The following is a 20,198-nucleotide window of genomic DNA, read 5'->3' as shown; positions in this document are numbered from 1 at the left end:
TTGCAATTTTTTAAAACATAAGTAATGCTGAAAACATCTTTTACAATGTGGCCAGCAACTTACAAAAGGTTGCCAATCCTTAATTTACGATTATTTTATATAAAAATGTTTCTCAGGACACACTAAATTGAAAAAAAAGTCTTCCATAGGGACACAGTCATTTTAGCATAGTTGTAGTTATAATAAAAAATCTAAAAAATTGATAGGATATACAAAAATATAGCACTAGTAATAACTATATGTTAAATTAAGAGCTTAATTTAAATTTTCAATAAAGGTTTTTTTTAATGTTTTCAAAAAGTATTTCTTTAACAAAAAAGTACATTATAGCCCTCATTCGGTCCATGGGCTGCAGTTTACCAACCCATGAACTAACTTGCAAAAAAACTTATGATAAAAAAGCTAACTTGATACAATACAAGAAAAAAAATAATAATATTCATTTGAAACAACAACAAAAACACGAAAAAAATTGAAATTGTTAAATAAAACTAATCTGATACAGTTATTATAATAAATATTTTTTAATTGATATTTGTAATTAAAAGCAATTTGGTACAACAATGTGAAAAAATGTATATCTTTAAATTTTATTTACAATAAAAATAACTTTATACAAGACATAAAAATTAAAGTATTTTTTCATAATTTTTTGTAAAACTTAGTTATTAGGGCAATGATAAAAAAAACATATATCTTTATTTATTGATTAATAAGTTTAAGTTATCTAATATAACTCACTTAATACAGCACATGAGAAAAGGCAGAAATTGGACATTTCCGGTGGCCCTTGCTGATAACATTTGCTTTACATCTGGTCTGTAAAATATTTCAGATAGATTATTTGGCAGCAACAATTTAGTTGATACTATTTACAACTAGTACAGTAATATAAATATCACCTACATTTCACATGATACAACAGAAATGCTTTACACCACGTTGGTAAAATGGTTTATTTTATTAACTTGTTTATAAAATAATTATAACATTAAAAGTATCTTTTAACAAATGTTTAATTGGTGTATGTAACAATTAAAACTGTTATGGGGTAATAATTAATTTGTTTGATTACTCTTATACATCATACTTTTAGCAAACAAATTTACTTTAGTGTACAACATTTAAATAATTTTAGTTAAAATATCTGAGTTACTTAAAAAACTGACAAAAAGAAATGTAAAGAAACTCTGACCATTAATGTTTAATATGCATTTATCGAAAAAAATTGAAATATTATTGTTATTTAAATATTTTTGTGAAATAAATAAGTACCTTTGAAAAATGATGAAATTTTTTAACTTTTTGTTTTTACTTTTTACCTTTAAAAAAAAATGTATCTAATTACAAATACTTTTTTTTAAATGACACTATTCGAGTAAAAATAGTGGCCACGTTAGTATATTCTTAAAACAGTTGTATACTTGTTTAGATTTTTTTGTTCTAAACTTCTAACTTTCTCCTTTTTATTAAAATAAATTACTATGTAGCATACATTTGTGTAAAATAATAGAAGTAAATCTTATTTTTTTAAAGTTAGTATTAAGATTTGATAACATACAAATGGGTTTAGTTTTAAGAAAATAAAAACATTTTTTATAATGAAGTTAACATTTTTTAAAATTCTATGGTCAAACAACAAACTCAAAGAACATGTTGACTGTAATTATATGTATAGCTAAATATAACTAGATAAAATTCCTTGAATTTAAACTATTTTATTTTTAAATTTACAAAAATATAAATAATAAAACATAACTTTATCACTAAATAAACATAAATTAGGCAAAAAAATACAGTAAATGATAAAAACCTTGCAAAAAATAGTTTAGAAATAGTCAAAAAAATTAATAAAGTAATATTTATTTTGTATTCTGAAGAAAATGTTAATACTTTATTTTTACTGTTATTAAGTATATTTAAACAAAAACAACATAACTATGTTACATTGAATAAATAATTAAAACAATAAAATATTCCATTAAAAATAACTTTTATTTCTATCTTATAATAAGGTTAAAATAAAATAAAAACTTTTGTTGTTACTATCAACATAAAAGTTTTTTAAATAGGATAAACAAAAAACAAACAAGTAAATGCATATTAGTATAAAGAATCAATTAAAAACTGAAAAATATACTTACATGCCACTTGAAAACATTGCAAATGTTACGATGAGGCACGCATTTTCCAACATGTTAAGTGTAGATGGATTGCTAAGGAACTCCATCTTACAGCTGTTTACAATCTAGTTCTGATTTCAAATTATCAACTTTGTAGCAACTATTGTTTGAAGAAAATTTCAAATTGTTATGGGAAAAAACCCTGTTTTGAAGCTAACTCGTGTCACAATACACATTTTCTTCAAAGCAAAGACTAGTTATGGCTAAAACATGTCATTTAAACCATTATCTAACTATCAATAGAGAAAAAATGAAGAAAATTTAAAAAAACAGAAAAATTACTATATACAAATAAAATGTAATAAAAAGTTATAGTATTTATCAAGAAAAATATCTTAGAAGCATATATAAGTGAGTTTAAAAGAAAAAAATTTGACTAATAGCATAAAAACAAGTTAAAGTTTTAAAAAAAAAGTTACTAGAAAAGTAAAAATAACGATAGTAAAAATATTAAAATCGAAAAATGTTCAGAAATTACTCAAAGGCTAGCATTGAACAATTATAATTTTGATATGCACCTTTAAATGCTCTAAAATGCTTAAACACTGCAGCGATCGTTTGTGGGTTACTTAAATCACGTAGCGAAATCGTTATCAGCCCAACGTTTGAGACATTGTCAGCTATTTATAGGATAATAGTTTGATCAGTTATAGTTTATTACGGCCATCATCAACCGCTTGGTAAAATCTCGCGACTATGCCTGCCTGATGAGTCCTAATAAGGACGAAACCGGTCGTATGATAGTCTCGCTCGGATGCTGTTGTTTTGATTGTGTGGTTAAATTAAGTTCCATGTTTATTATCGATAGCATAAAACATCTCAACTCTGTTGATTTGTATTTATCAATAATTTATCAATAAATTATCAATAAATTAATGTTAAATGTTATTTTATTAACAAGTTAATATTCTGTTCCGAGCCGACAAAAATAAATTTCACAATTGATTTTTTAAAATAATATTAGAAAATTTTCTAAAGTGTTGTTGGATTTGTTTATTAAACAACCACTGTAAGATAGTAATAGTTTGAAATCGTAATTACTCTATACATTCACTTCATAAAATATGATATAAATGTTTGTATTTTATTGTTCAAATAAGTATTTTTAGCTTTTAATTTTTTTATAAACTTATACTATAACTTATTTTAAAACTTTGAAAACACTCTGCATTTCCAAATTAAATAAAACATATAGTTATTTTTGAAATAGTATGTTCCCTTTTTTAAGCAACTAAAGTTTGAGTAAACAAGGTTTGAAATGAGTCTTTTTTTATTTTGAAAAAACTCACTTTAATGTAATTAAAGTAGTTATTGATTGTTTTATGTTTATCAATCTACGTTGTTTTTAAAAGCTAAAATATAAAGTTTTAAAGTCAACAAAGTAATAAAAAGCTTTATTAAGTAGCTATTTAATAATAATAACCAAACTTTTTATTGTTATACATGTGTTTGATATTTTAATAATTGAAAAGTAAAGTTACGTTTTTTCGGCTAACAATCAAAAATTTTAAATAGTGTTGTAACTTATAGTTTAAAAAAATTTATAACGATATGCAATTTTTTTTTTTAGAATTGCTCTAACAAGTATTTCTAATTTGTTTATTACTTTGTAACACAATTATGTAATTTCAATAGTTTTTTATTCTTTTAGTTTCATATGATTATTAAAATAAATTGTACTGTATCTTAGGTTTTTTAAGTGCAACACGCAAATTTTTTACTCAAAAATGGACTTTAGGACAAAAATTTGTTTTACCCTGTGTTTTGTTTTACCCTGTGTAAAATGTGCTTTGTACTCAAATGTACAAAAAAAAAAAACTTTTCGAAAAGTTGTTATACATTTTAAAACCTTTATTTGTAAACAAAAACAATTCTATTTCAGTCGTCGGTCAATTTTGTTAAAAAAAAGTTTTGGTAATTGTTGGTAATTAAACGATTCCATTTTTTAAGCAAACATTTCTTTTGTAACAAAGTTTATTTTTAATTTACTTAAAATTATTTATTGTTTTAAAAGTATTTGGGTAAATGTTTTTTTAATTTTTAATAATAATCATTAGTAAAAAAGATACTAAACATAAAAAAGATTTTTCTTAACCCTTTGTCCGTGAAAAGACCTTAATATGTATCCAAGAGGTGTTCTTCTTGATAACCGAATTTTTTTATTGTTTATTAATTTCTCTGACTTACTATTTATAGTCTCTTTTTTTTCTTATTCTATAAAAATATTTTAAATTTAATGTAAACTTTGCTAGTAGACTAGCTCCAACATACAAAAAGTACATTTTGTTCACAATTGAATAAAAATGTTGCTATGGTTCTTAATAAGCTACATATTGTATATGAATATATATAATAATAAATAACATAATATTTTATATATTTTATTATGTATATGTATCAACCACTGGGTTTCGAACTTTCACTTTCAGTTCAAAGAAACTTTAAAGCTGTATAAGGACTCTACGCCTTCAGACCACACATTGTGTATTTATTACCAAGTGAAATAGTCAATTAGTACACAACTTTTTTAAACTGAATTTTGTTTTGCAAAAATACTAGATAAAGTAAAAAAATACATACAGATTTTACACAGTAGACAATTTCAAATTTTAACCCATCAAGGCATATTCTATTTTTGTTGAAATATATTTTATAATTTGTTTTGACCACTTGGTTTTTGAATTTAAAACATTCAACTCAGAGTGTTTTTAAAGCCACCATTAGGACTCTATGCCTCAAAGCCAATAAAATTGTTATTTATTGTTCAAAGTTAACCATAGATAAGGCAAATTGAATTGCATGTGTTTTTTATTACTTGCTTGGTTAATAAATATGTTTAATATAGGAAGGAAAAGCTATACTCAAAAGTAAAATCATTAAGAGAATTGGGTTCAGTTACTTTTACTGGATATATACTTAATTCATACCTTTAAATATGTATTACAAGATTAATTTTTGTAGAACACTAAAATTTGAGTTGAGTATGAGATTTACTCATTTATGATATTAATTATGATACAACTTTTAGATTAAAAAAAAATCATAGGTGGATTCCTTAGAAATTTAAAAATTTTATTAAAACGTTGTTTCATTTTATATTAACATTGCTAAATTTATAAGAATGTATTATTTGCAATTTTTTGTAGAAAGTTTTAGTGGTCAATTAAATAAAAAATGCAATCAAGTTTTTGTTTTTAATTGAAGAAAACAGTTTTTTTCCTAAAAAAATGTCTCGAAGTTAAAATATTTTATAAGATTTTCAAGTAATTATGATGATTACATTGAATAAGTTTGTATTTAGTTGTCAAAAAATTGAAGAACGACATATATTAAAAGAAGTGTTTGTTTTTTGAATTTTTAATTTGATTTTTCAATAAAAAAATTTCCTAACTCTAAATTTGATTCCTTAATTATTTTTTTTAACAAAAATAAAGTGAAAAGTAAACTCATTGATTAAATGATTAATACACAGTAATAATAATGATTAAATACACAGTTAAATATTTTATGAAAACTGTACAACACTTTTTTGGAGATAACATTTATAAAAATGTAGAAACCTTATCTTTAATGCTTTTCTATAATGTTTTTATTTTGTAAGTTGTAATTCAAAAGTTAAAAGTACTCAAAAACATAAATGGTCTTCAAAATGGTATGTAGTTTTTTTAGTTCAGTGCTATCAAAACTTAAATGATAAAAATATTGACATTAAAAAAAAAATAAAAAATAAAAAAAGCAGTTTTTGATTTGGACTTAAATGTTTTGACTATGAAAATTATAACTTGAAATATTTTATTATTTTATTTCCAAAACAATGTTTTACTTGAAAAAAAAATAATAGTAAATAATATAATTCGAACAACTATGGTAAACATAAGAAAATTAAAATTATGAAATTTTTTGGTCATTATTTTTGTTAACAACTTTTTACAGTGTTGAATATATCTCAAATTAAATCAAGTTTTAAAATTGTTAAAATGGTACTTAATGTTTATACTCAAAACTATCCGATAAAAATAAACTTACTTAAAACAAAATGCATTGAACTATATATGGCTTTTGAAAGTGGCTTACACTTTTTTATCAGTCAATGTTATCCTTATGATTACTAGTAGCTGTAATTTTTAGAATTTTTATAGTTCACTTGCTTTTAAAATTTATTTTATTTAGTTTTGAATCTTTATTAATTCATACACAACTTTCTGGTATGATGGTTTGTGTAAGTGTAAATTACAAAGTCATACATATATTTTATAGATAGAGAATTATATAAAGAGGTATATTTAATGCTTATATATATTATTTAAAATTTATGTAAGGTTGAGGATTTAAGTTAGTATATGTTTTTTTAATAATCTTTAAAAACTCAGCTAGTGTAGATTTTATTTACAATAATTTTCTATAGTTCTATTAAGTTATTTGATGCTAAAAAGCACATTTTTGTTATATACACCAGTAAATTAGATAGAGAGCTTAATTTTAACTTTCAATTAGAAAAAATAAATGCTTTTTTTAATGTTATTGTTTTGTTTATATTTAGCTGTTAAAAAGCATTTTATATATACAGCTAAGTAAGACATATAATCAACACTTAACAGCTTAAACTGTAGACAACTAAAGCAAGATAAAGTCATAGCAAAATGCCTCGCAGATCGAGAAGATTAAAGAAACAAGTTATTGATCTAACTGTACAAAAGGACATAAAAGTTGAAAAAGAAGATGCTGAACCAAAAACTGTAAAAAACCTTTTTGATATAAAGAACATAAAAAATGAAATTATGAGCTCCAACCAAAACAATGAAATTATTGATCTCACATTAGATGAAGATGTTAAAGTTAAAACTGAACCAGTTGAGCCAAAGAATAGAAAAATTACTGATTATTTTAAACCTATTAAAAGTATAAAAGACAAATGTGAAGTTAAAAAGGAACAAAGTAATGTTGAAGCTTTGAAAAAAATTACTCAATACAAGTCCCAAGAAATCGATTCAGAAGCAAGTTTAGTAATTGATGAGTCAGAAACCTTTGATTGTAAACCTAGTAAAGAAATTAAAAAACAACAAAATAATATTGAATCTTCTAGAAAAATAGGACATTATGATTCACAAGAAGTTGATTCTGTATCAAGTTTAATAATTGACGAGTCAGAAACTTCTGATTGTAATTCTAAGCAAAACAATAATAAAGAACACAATAAAATTGAGTGTTGTAAAGAAATAACTGAGCATGAGCCTAGCCAAGAAGTTGATTCTGAAAGTAGTTTAGTAATTGACGAAACAGAAGCTTCTGATTGCAAATCTAACCAAGAAGTTGAAAAGGCTATAAAAGAAGTCATTAATTCCCAAGGCAGCCAAAAACACAAAAATTCTGAGAACAACAAACAACCAATTGAGCCAAAGTTTAAAAGAACTTTTAATGACACATCAAACTTTAAAAACAGCTTAAAAACTGTTAAATCTGAACAAAGTCTGGCCACCAGTCAGTATTCTGAAGCCTCAAACTGGTCTGATCAAGATTACTTTGAAGCAAATCAACCAGAAGTAAAGTATGTCCACAGAACATTTACAAGGTTTCTCAACCTCAGGGTCACAGGCAGGGTCAAATGGTACAATGTCAGGGCAGGCTATGGCTTTATTGAAAGGGACGATAAAAAACAGGATTTATTTGTTCATGAGTCAGCCATAACCAAAAAGAACCCAAAAGATTTGGAGGCATCATTGGGAAAGGGTGAAAAAGTCCGCTTTGATGTTGTTGTTGGTCACAAAGACATGCCTGAAGCTGCTAATGTCACTAGTATTGATGGTGGATATGTACAAGGCAGTAAGTATGCTTTAGAAAACAGAAGTAGGCAAAGTTCTGAAGGTAGTAGGTATGTTTTAGATAGAAGAAACAGACTAATTTCTGATCATATAAAACCTGTTTTGGAAAAGAGAAGAAGTAGACAGAGTTGTGAAGGTAGTAGGTATGTTTTGGATAGAAGAACAAGACAAACTAATGATCACAAAAAACCTGTTTTAGAAAGGATTAGTAGACATAGTCCTTATAAAAAAGTGAATGATTTGAAAAGAAGAAGGCACAGTTATGATGTTGGTAGACACAATTATAAAAGAAACTCCCAAACAAGTAGTCATTTCGATTATGCTGAAATCAAAACCAATCATGACAGAATAAAAAGCTGGAACAAAAGCTTAGAGGTGCTTAAGAAAATGGCTCAAAGTGAGCGGGACAGATACAACGCGCTCAAAAGCCAGGAAGCTAAAAGCATGAGGTCTCTTGATGAGATGGTAGAAAAGGCAAGAAGCTCTGCGAGTGATGGAGACAAACTTAAAGGCAACATTGATAATTATGTGGAAGACTGTGCAAAAGAGGCAAGGCTGAGAAAGAGACTTATTAAGAGCCACAGGATGGCTAAAAGGTTGAAGTTAGCTAGAAACACATCAAATACAAACACAAGCTCGAGAGACACTTCAAATGAGAGAAGAAATTCTGAAAGTGATGCAAGTGAAACTAAAAAGTATGATTACAGTAAATTTGACGAGGAACTGAAAAAAGAAGTGAAGGTTTGGGAAGATTTGGTGAAAGCTAAAAAGAGAAGGAGAAGGCAAGCTTACAAGAGAAACTTGAGAGCTAGGAGGATGGCTGAAGAACTGAAAAATCAGAGTGAAAAAAGATGATGGGTAAAAATAAAATGTTTTGGTGTTTTAGTTTTTGTTTCAAGAAAAGCACGCTTTGTGAAAGCTACAAAAGATTAAAAAGTAAAGAAATTAGGGACTTTTAAATGTTTTTAAACATATTAATTTTTTTGACAGTTGTTTTTTTGTTCAATTATATATTTATAATTATAAATATGGTTACAGTTAATATTATTTTTGAAAATGAATTTTATTTAAATTTATATAGTTTTTTAGTTTTATGTTTTTTGTATAGTCTATTAAGTATGTTGCTTAAAGTTTTTTTGTAGTTTATTTACTGTGAAAACAAGTTAACCTAATAAAAACTTTTTCAGGTGTTTTAAATAACTTAGATGCTAGATGATTTATGCAGAAAAGTTAGTTTTCAAAACAAAAGTAAATAATTTTAGTCAGACAAAATTTTATTTATTTATACTAGTACAGATCTTGAATGATTTTTTTTATTTTAGAGTGTTTTATTAAAATTAATTTTTTTAAAGTTTTTAAGATAAAAATAATCTTTAGCATATTTTTGTTTACCTTAGGACAAGTAGCAGGGTAAGTTGTAGAAAAATTTTTTATTTCAATATTAAATAAACTTAAAATCGCTTTAAAAGATTTGAAAAATTTCTTAGTTGAATTCTATTTGAAAATACTGTGTTGAAATATTTAGAACAAATTTCAAGTTAAAAAGCAAAAACAAAAAAAAAACGTTGCCTTCCATATAAACAAAAAATCAAATGAAACCAACCAAATCCAAGCCGTACCAGCTGGCAGAGCTGACCCAAAAAGCTCTTGACAGTTTCAAATATGAGGAGAATGCACTGGACAACTTCATCAAGACCTTTCTGGAGAAACACGACAAGGATTTTGAAGATGATGATGAAGTCACGTTCTTCACGGAGGTGTTTTCAGGTTGGTAAATCAATTTTGTTTATTTTTATTATTAATCACCAAACATTCTAAAAATGATAAATAATTTGTTTAAGGCAAATTTATGTAATACTAATAAATTATGAGTGATTAAATATTGTTTTACATTAATGTGTTGTGATCTGTAAATATGATTTTTTTTGTAAAGGTTTAACTCGTTCATGATTGATTGGAACTAGTGTTATGTAAAAAATGGGTTATAAAAATTTTAAATTATCTCTTTTGAATATGAACTATTTTTTTTCCTAATATTAACGAGTGTAGTTTATTTAAACATTTAAAATAGATTCTTATATAAAAGCAAAATATTGTTTTTATTTTTTTAGTTGTAAATTTTTACTACAAACTTTGTAGTAAATCACATACATTTTTATTCAAACCAATGTACATATGCTTTGTTAAATATTTAAAAATAACCCAATATATTTTAATTTTCCATTGCGTAGAGTTAGTGGAAAATTTCTTTTTTTATATATTGTTTTATGGATTTTTGTTTTCATATAGCGTCACCAAAAATTTTTGAAAACATATTAAGACCATAGAGGAGTTCAAACATTTCTTTTTAATAAGATAGTATTAGCTCTTATATTTAAGGGCATAGGGGGGTCCAACATTTTTTTATACTAAAAATAACATTGGATCTTATATGAAAGCTTTAAGTACAAACTACAAGCCAGTTTTTAAAAAATTAAAAAATATTATTTAACTTTTGAGATATTGTAATTTTTATAAAAAGTGTCCGATACAAACGTATGGACTGCAAGTTTTTTTGGGTCAATTTTCTTGGAAATTTAAAAAATTACTAAAAACCTATCTTCTCCTTCATTTTTGGAAATAGATACCTCAAATTTTCAGGAAACCTTTCTTTTTACAATTTAAAAGACTTTGATTGTTGGAATTTAAAAAAATGTAAAAAAATAAAATTTTTAGACAAAAAAAATAGGTGGTTTTTTTTTATAAAATTTTTTATTTAAAAATAAAAATCCTGCATTGAATCTTTTTGAAATTTATTAATACACTTTCTGTGAAAATTTGAAGAAGATTGCTTATAAAATGAAGGAGGACATAGATTTTTAGTAAAATAATCTTTTTTGCGTTTTTATTTTGCGCCTTCCATTAGTAACCTATTGAGATCATTGACTTTGACTGCTCATATCTCAAAAAATATTTTGAATTTTTTCAAGCGGTTAAAAATGTCTGATAGCTCAGATAAACTCTATAAAATAAGATCAACTTGTAAAAATCAAGGTGGACACCCCTATGCCCTTAACTTAAAGTATAAACTACAAGCCAGATTTATTAAAAAAAATCCTTTTTGAAATATATATTTTTGTTAAAAGTTTCAAATGCAACTTTTCAATTTTTTCATTTTCATTTTTTTCTATAATCAAAAATTTCACTAAAAATCTATGTTTCCCTATGTTAAAATTGAATTAGTTTTATTTCACTAATATGTAGTTATTAATTTTCACTGAAACCTATTATTTTGTATTTGTTACAGTAATTTTTATTTCAGGTTGTGTGTACCACAGAATGCTGTTAAACGTCCTAATTGAATGCTTCTACATGGTGCATGGTAGAAACATCCTGAAATCTCAGTTCAATTTGTACGTGGTTGTATCTTACCTGCTCATATTCAGGCATGAAGAATTCACACATAAACAAATGCAACAATTAGCATTAAGTTCAGATAAATTCAACATGGCCAAGTTTTTCACTTATCTCCTTTCTGAGAAGGACATTAAAGGTAATTTTAAATTCTATTAAACTAAATGTACAATTATGTCTAGGAAGAAATATTTTTGAACAAATAGTTTTTATGTTTGTACACCAGATAAAGTAAAACTTTTAATAGTTAATAAGTTTTGTTACACTTGTGCAGTATTAAATGGACTTTCATTTCAAGTTTAATCCATTTGTGCCAAGATAAATTATATATATACTTGTTTGTATATAAGTATTACTCAGAAAATTTAACTTATTGTATTTATTTGAGGATGTATCTAAAAAGCTTTTTTTTAATGTCATATAGTTTGGGTGTTCATAGTAAATTTTTAAATAAAAGAGTAGTGTTTTCTTTTTTTTAAATTGGGATTGTAGAAATAAATAAATTATTTAGGTTGGGTGTACGACAAATGGTGTGAAACTTACGACCAAAGCTACGTTGACAAGAACATCTGTTGGTTCTTCGAAACACAAAAAGAACAACTTGAGAACATCCTAATTGTGCTTGAGAACGCTGTTTTAAAAAGCATAGCTCCTAAGAAGGAAACAAAGCCTGCCACAGTGCCCAAAGCGTTCAATTTGACCAAAGTCAGGCCGAGAGCCGTGCCAATACCGGAGAAGATATCCAAGTTAGAGACCACAAAGTACATACCCATGTCTAACAAGAAGAAGCCGGTTTACAACAAAAAGCTGGAAGAAATAAGCAAGAAGAACAAAGAAAAAGCAATGGAGAAGCTTTTGGAAGCAAACAGGTAAAAAATAAACTGTTTTTTGATTTTTTTTAGTTTATTGTATTATAAATGATGAACGATCTCTAAATATGTAAATAAGCAATAAGATACAGATAAATATACTTCATAAATCTTTAACCCCTAAGTTATTTAAAGCACAAAAAAATATGATTTTAAAGGATTGTCAAAGTATTAAATCTGTTATACAGGATTAGTCTCTTGAATAACTAGACATAATTCTCTCATAGCTAAGCTTAAAAAATAGATTCTTAATTGAAAACTATTCGTTTAAAGAAATAAAATATTCATGAAAAAATCATTCCCTAACAATTTTTTTTCAATTTTAATTAATTAAAGAAAATGAACAATATGCACGAATTATAATAATAGATAATATCATTTGATATAACAATTGTCAGAGTATCAAATCATTTAAGACAGGACTCTAAAATATTTTGAACATAATTTAATCATATTATAACTTATAATTGTTTATCAAGAATCTTAATCGAAAAAGCATTAAAAACGAAGTTCTTGGAGAATGAATTTTTACTTAATTTTTTAAGTTTATTTAGTTATAAATTATGAAAGACCTCTTAAGATAATAGCAAGTAATTAAATTAAACAAAATGATAATCATAATTCTTCAACAGGAGTCAATTCAACGTTGTGAAACCAAAGTTATCACAGAAGAGCCAGCTGAGGATGAGGGGTATCGAGCAGGAGAAGGACTCCAAGCTGCAGTTCAACAACACGTACAGCACCAAAATGAAGAACTTTGAGCCAAAGTCGATCAAGATGAACACGGCAGCCATACTGAGGGAGGGATTGCTGTACAAGAAGAAAGACGAAGAAAGAGAAAAATACCTCATCGGGTTGTTGCAGGTTCGTTGCGTCTTTTAATAAAAATTAAAAAATATTTATTGATTTTTGTATTTTATATCTTCTTTATCTTTTAGTTGTTTTCTGTAAGTTTTTTTATTAACTGAATAAATTTAACATATATGTGTATAAAGTTAATTTTTAAATTACGTCATTTATTTTGATGGAAAAGTATTTATTCTGTATTGCATTAACACAAATATTTTGTTTTGTATACGTTTTATAAAGTAAAGATTAAATTCTACCTTAGTTTACATTCTGAAGTTTTCGTTTTTTATTACTTTAAAAAAATCTGACTATTTTTAACACTCTCCACAGGGAGACTCCGACAGGAGAGAGTACGAGATCAGACAGAAGAAGTTGCAAGATGAGGAGAAGCAGAAGATCATGGTCTCCACGCAGCAGAAGAAACTGCAGAGCAAGATCACCAGGGAAATGAATGTGCTAAAAAAGAAGGTTTGAATATAATTTATATATTGTTAATATTTATTAATAAAAGAGCAAATGTGCTTAAAAAGAAGGTACTTTAAACATATGTATATATATTTATTTACTTGATTATAAAATAACAAGAGAAATGAATGTGCTGAAGAAAAAAGTTTGATTTTTGTTTTTTATAATTTTTTACTCTTTAGTAATAAATATTATATGTATAGTTTAACTAAATATTATTAATGTTTTTGTTTTGTTCATTTAAAATATGTGAAAGTGTATCCAATTTTATTCAACTCTCAAAGTAGTCTAAAAAAGTAGATTAACATTAAGTACTTTTTTAGGAAAAAAGTTTTATTAGCGTTTATGTTAAAGTGATTTCATTAAGCCACATAATTTAGTAAACTAGTGTAAACAATACTTATTTATATATAATTTAAAACATGTCTTAATTAACTAATGTATTTTAAATTTTTATTGTTAAATTGGGCAATATATTTTTCAAATGCTTTTGCACTTCTTCACAAATTATACTAAAGGTTCTATTAGAAATAGCATTTTAGGTAACTTTGAATTAGTAGTTTCTTATTTATTTCTAAAAAACTGATACTTACTTTTAGTCATGGTTATTTTTTTTACTAAAGCTAAAATTTTTGAAACTGTACATTACTGCATATAAAACTCCATAACTTAAGAATTCTCACATGTATACCAATCATAATAGATACAACTTGAAAAATGTTTCGTTTAACCAAAATTGATATAGTTGAGCAATTGTGTAACGATATATTATTAAGCAAACTGGCCACTATGCTTTTTCTAAAGTGCAATAATATTTAACGCTCATAATTTTTATTGTTAAAAGAAGTACAAACATACTGATAAATCCTTCACTTAAAACTATTGATTATTTTAAAGTAAGTTATATAATTTAATCAGGAAAAAGAGGAAGAAAAGAGAAAGATAGCAGAAAGTGTCAATGAAGATCTTCAGAAGAGACAGGAAGATCAGATGGTAGTCAGGCTTTTAGAGGAGCAGAGAATGCAGGTAAGAAAATGGATCTGTATAAAAAAAATATACAATATTGTTTATAACATACATGTAACATCTGTAAATATTCTCAGCAAACTTAATAATGAAGTATGGTGTATAAATATAGTATAATAGTTGTTAATTAAATTGTAAATATGATGTTGTTATGTTCACAGGAAATAGTTGAAGAAGTCAACAAGACTCACATCAATTTTAAGATGATGTAGTTTAATTTTATGATACTTATTTATATTTATTTTATAGGAACTAATTGAAGAAGTTAACAAGACTCACATCAACGCACAAGAAGCTAAAACTAAAGTGTTGCAAGAAAACCAGGTAAGTAATTGTTTTCATATTGTAAAATAAAATGTAAACAGGCCATTAAACTAAGTGGTATTAATTAGTGTTGCAAGAAAATCAAGTTAGTTGTTTTGTTTAATAAATGTATATGTATACCTTCAAAAAACGTTGGTTTACTTTGTATTGTTTTTGATTTGTAGGTAATTAGAACTATAATTGTTAGCTATAGAACAGAAAAAAAAAACACATTTTATAAAATGAACCTTTAAGTCTTACTACTTAATACATTAGTTAAGTTTTAAAAAACCATATTTTTTTTTGAATTTGATGTTGTAATAGTACAATAGTTGTTTATGTAATATAAGTCATCACTTACAAACACATAAATAAACAAACAAAAATTTTAATTATAATTATTTCATCAGGCTAAAGTCAAACAAGTAAATGAGGAAACCAGAGAATTGATGCAGAGAGCTTTGAAAGAAGAAGAGGAAAGGTATTTGTTTTTTATATTTTTCTAATTTCAACAACTTAAAGCATATGCAAATTTATAACAATTACATAACCCAGAGTTGAGCATGAGTTTTGCAAATATAATACTTCTGTTTTATTTTTATATTGCTTATTCCAATAGCTTATATGTAAGTTTATAACAAATCCATAGAATGACACTAAACAAACAGCTCTTAACATATAGCATGAGTTGTGCAAATATAATACTTCTGTTTTACATGTTTTAAAACTATATTAGTTTACAATGATTTCTTTAGTACTTAGTCATGCTAATAATAAGTAATTTTATTTTAGAAATAAACACAAAAATTGTGAAATAATTTTAATACACAAGATAACTGTTGTATTTGTATGAAATATTAAAATAAAATATTCTATTAGGTTAATACAGCGAAGCGAAACAATCGCTGCAATTAGAGCTTTGGAACACCTGAAACCTGAAAAAGTTGTTTTGTTTGACTCAACGTCTACTGCAGGTAAATAAAAAAAATGTTAATAATAATGGTATGACTTAGTATTTAAATTTTATAAAATTTAAAAAAGTTACTTTGTTTTATTCAACTTCTACAGTAGGTTAATTATTGATAGTAATTTTTATTACTTATATTATATGTAATAACCAGTTTCATACAACTATATAATTTTTGTTGTGATTTAAAAACAGAAAAAAACTGAAAAATATAAATAAGTAACTTCTGCAACTTTTTTAATACAAATTTAAAGTTCCTTATTTTTGGAAATTACGCACCAACTTTATCAAGTATAATGATAGCATCTTTTGGAAGCCGTTTATTTTTTATAGCTTAGGGGAAAACCATTTTTGTGACGTCATAATTCTAAGCTTTATGTAAAACAATATCAGTTAAAAATTATGACGTAAAGTTAAATGTTGTTAACATTGAACCAGCCCAGGTCTTTTTTTGATATCGCACGCACTGTTTTGTGATTTAGGGGAATTCCCAGATTACTGTGACGTAATAACTTGAAACTGAAATCATTGTATCATACGTAAAAGATCTGTAGTTAAGTTGTTCTTAAACTTTATAAGTATTGTTTTTGGATTCAAGGAGAATTCCGATACTATTGTGACGTAATAACTTAAAACTTTTAAAATTATTGTATTGTCCATTAAGAATCTGTAGTTATTTTACTTAATAAGTTATTTATCTAACAGGTCACCTTGTCTTCAACGAGATGTCGCTGGCCGAACTTCGAGAGAGGCTGGCAACTTTGAGAGAGGACCAGGAACGAGAGGAAGAAGAGAAGAGAAGCAAGATAAAACGAGAGAAGGAAGAGAAAAACGAGACGATGTTCAAAACTCTCAAACACATTAGCTTGCACAGGTAACCAAAGTGTTAAAATTAAAAAACTAAAACAAGATAAATTTAATCAGTGGTTGTTAAAAAAAGTTTTATTGTTTATTATTGTGGTTTATTAAAAATGTTCAAAACTCTCAAACATATAAGCTTGCACAGATAAAAAAATTGCTAAAGTTTTATTTTTTTTTAATATTTAAAAAGTAAATCAAGATAAATTTAGTTCAGTGGTTCCCAAATAAATTTATATTGTTTATTCCTTTTTTATACATTGATGTTCAAAACTCTCAAACACATAAGCTTGAACAGGTGTGAAAAATATTGGAAATTTTAACAATTTATAAAAAAATAATTAGTTTAATAGTACATATAAACGTTTGCACAGGTTTTAATTGTTTTGTTTTATTAATAACTTTTAAAACAAACACATAGCTGTGTACACTGTTTTTATCTATTTAATTGTTTATTTTATTAGTAATTTTCTAAACTCTCAAACACATTAGCTTGCACAGCTTAAAAGTAATATGTTATTACTTTCTTAATGGTACACATTCAGTTTAGGTTACTCGAGTTAAAAAAATGTTTTTTTGAGTTACGTGAAAAAACTAGACTAGTCTTAGAATTTGTTCTTAATTTCAGGCTACTTTCAATATTTTTTAGTCAATTGTTCTACTCTTAATCAATATATTATTTTCTTAATATTGTAATATTTTTACACACTCAGTAAACATTTTTTTTTGTAATTTTTCTTTGCATTTAGGTTGACTCTGGCTAGTTTTTGGTCACTCAGACGTGACAAACTTTGTTATGCTTTTTTTTTAATTTTATGGTGGTTTAAAAAAAGGAGGATATCTTACATATTTTGGAAAACAAATTCTAAGCACAATGTTATGTTTTCATAAGTTTAACTCTTTTTGTTTTGATAATGTATACCCTAACCACTTGCTTACTTTGGATAGTAATGATTTAAACTTATCTTTAATATTTTAAAGTTGTTAGTTGTATTTTTAAACTTTGAAAACGTAAGTCTTTTTTTCTAAATGATGTAGCTGACTATATGTGCTTTAATTAGCCTGATAAATTTTCACACATTCATTAGAAACTTTATTAATGATTTATCAATTTACAGAGATGAATTGTTAAGAAATCAAATGAAAGAGAGAGAAGAAAAAGAAGAAAGAGAAAAAAACCACAAAAAGAAAGTAAAAGAAGATGAGACTCTTATTAAATTGCAGGTAGTAGATGTGATATTAATGTATTTAAATAAGATTAAATAAGTATAAAAATTATCAAAAAAAGTGATAGAATATGAACATTTAATTAAAGTATAGGTAACTTAGTGAACTATAGATAATATCAATTGAACTATTTTGCAAAAAAAAGTTAAAGTGAAAGTCTAATTAAATTGCAGGAATTTTAGTTAATTAAACATCATAAAGAAAAGATAAGTTTGAAAAATGAAGCTTTTATTAAAATGCTGGCTGCTTAACTAGTTAACTTATAAAAAAAGGAACGAGTATTTAGAAACTTTGATTAAATTACGGTTTTTACATTTAAATTGTAACACATTTCCAAATGTATGAACATTTGTACAATGATTGTAGTAGTTTTGGACGTATAAAACTTTAATTGAACTTGAAACTTAGACTACTTTGAGTAAAAATTCAGATAAGCTCAGATTATTTTTGCGCTTTATTATAACACTTTTTTGTACAGCTTTTTCTATGCAGTGTTAAATATCAACTGATTTTCTGAGTACGTTTATGATTACTTTTATTTTTTTATGTTTTGTAAGACTTAAGTAGCTATGTCAGGTTAGTTGCAATAAACAGAAACTACTGGTTTACTCTAAAGTTTAAAATTGTGCAATTTTTACAACAGATAATTAGTTTGTGACGTATGCTGCATTTTACAGTAAAAATGTATTTAGCAACAAAATATATATTTAATTAACTTTTGTGATAAAAAAATTATCACAGCTAACTCCACATTTTGAACAGTCTAAACAAGCTGTTAAACTAACTGAAAATATTTATTAAAAGTGGTCAAACACCGCCAAAGAACTCAAAACGAAAAATGTAAATAATTAACTTTATGTGACGCAAGATACATTTTGTTGTAGAAAAATGTTGATCAACAAACCATATTATTTATGAAATTTACGTAGACTATCGTAAATATTATAACTTAAATGTTATTGTAGCGTGGAAAGGCGAATTATTAAATTAGAGTCATTATGAAATCATTTTAATCAACACAGAACAACTCGGTATTTTATTAGCCACTTAAAAAGTATTGGTTTTAATTGAGAAAATAAAAAAGTACAATAGGTTTTTTATATTTTTTTTAAAGGATCATTATTACTGTTTCTTGTAAAGTATATACTTTTATTTAAAAAAAATCCTAATAGAAGCGAAATTTAATAAAAAGTAGGTTTTTTAATGAAACTATTATACTTTCATCATTCTTATAACATTTGTATTTATATTTTTTTTAATATTTTTCAGAAAAAACTTGATATGAAACGTAAGAAAAGAATGAAAATAGAAAAAGAAGAACAAAAGAAGATAGAAGATGTTAAAAGATACAATGTGAAGGGATTAATAAGGGAAAGAAAACAAGTAGAAAGAAATAGGTTAATGTTATTTTAAAATATATAATTAAGTTACTAACTAAGAAAATATAAAACTTTAAAATTTAATTTTAAGGGTTTAACAAGGAAAAAATTAAAGGAAAAACAAAAGGCTTGTTAAGTAAAATAGTTTTAAAGTTAAGTAGATAACCAAATAGAAAGTTTTGATAAAAAAGTAAAACTAATTAAGTTAGTACTCATTAAAAACTTATCTTACTTTGAAGTTAACCAATGAAAGTCTATGCCAGTTATAGTTGTTTTTATTTAAACTTTTCAATTAAAAAAAAAGTTGCATCGACAGATAGCTTCGAAATTAGTTTTTAAACAAAAATGCATTAACAAATAAGAACGCTTGACTTAGTACATAAATAATTCTTTATGTTTTTGTATCTCCTATAACAAAATAGAATTTATTGAAAAAAAAATTTTTTCAGCAGATTTTATACTTCATTTTGTTAACACACTTTTCAGATAAATTTATCTACATGTTTTTTCTGTTATATAATGGAATTTATTAAATAAGTATTTTTTATTTACAGATGGAAATACTAAAAACTTAAAATAATGTTTTTTATTTTTAGATGGATACATATGGAAAATTCTCATATGATATTATTATTATAATTTGTTTTTTATTCATATTAATATAAAATATAATATTAATTATTTACAGATGGAAACACATGGAAAATTCTCACATGAGATTAGCTAAAAGTGGACAACATATGACAGACCTTTGCTAGCATATTTTTATTAATTTATTTGAGTTTTTATAGTTATTTCTGTATTTAAGCATGTAGATATATTTCTGTTTAAATGTTTGAGATGAAAATTAAAACTTTACA

General features: G+C 25.2%; 1 protein-coding gene across 1 annotated transcript; it reads left to right on the top strand.

Annotated features, from left to right (window-relative positions):
• The first annotated feature begins 9,583 nt into the window (after nucleotides 1-9,583).
• On the top strand, nucleotides 9,584-20,096 carry LOC145847629 (cilia- and flagella-associated protein 99-like). Its single transcript, XM_082953654.1, has 13 exons — nucleotides 9,584-9,769; nucleotides 11,304-11,534; nucleotides 11,907-12,264; nucleotides 12,897-13,128; nucleotides 13,444-13,581; nucleotides 14,497-14,604; nucleotides 14,854-14,928; nucleotides 15,318-15,388; nucleotides 15,787-15,881; nucleotides 16,580-16,748; nucleotides 17,851-17,956; nucleotides 19,229-19,356; nucleotides 20,027-20,096. The coding sequence occupies exons 1-13, from the start codon at nucleotides 9,595-9,597 to the stop codon at nucleotides 20,094-20,096; spliced, it is 1,956 nt and encodes a 651-aa protein (XP_082809780.1). The 5' UTR covers nucleotides 9,584-9,594.
• The last annotated feature ends 102 nt before the right edge of the window (nucleotides 20,097-20,198 follow it).

This window comes from Thalia democratica, unplaced genomic scaffold, assembly GCF_965202585.1.
Source record: "Thalia democratica unplaced genomic scaffold, ktThaDemo2.hap1.1 HAP1_SCAFFOLD_998, whole genome shotgun sequence".
Classification (NCBI taxonomy): Eukaryota; Metazoa; Chordata; class Thaliacea; order Salpida; family Salpidae; genus Thalia; species Thalia democratica.
This window is presented reverse-complemented; position numbering and strand designations above follow the sequence as displayed.

Bases quoted from the DNA above. Each gene is read 5' to 3' on its own strand.
- LOC145847629 (XM_082953654.1), top strand. From the start codon at position 9,595: ATGAAACCAACCAAATCCAAGCCGTACCAGCTGGCAGAGCTGACCCAA. The intron at 14,605-14,853 runs GTAAGAAAATGG...TTTATTTTATAG, and splicing joins TAGAGGAGCAGAGAATGCAG to GAACTAATTGAAGAAGTTAA. The intron at 16,749-17,850 runs GTAACCAAAGTG...ATCAATTTACAG, and splicing joins AAACACATTAGCTTGCACAG to AGATGAATTGTTAAGAAATC.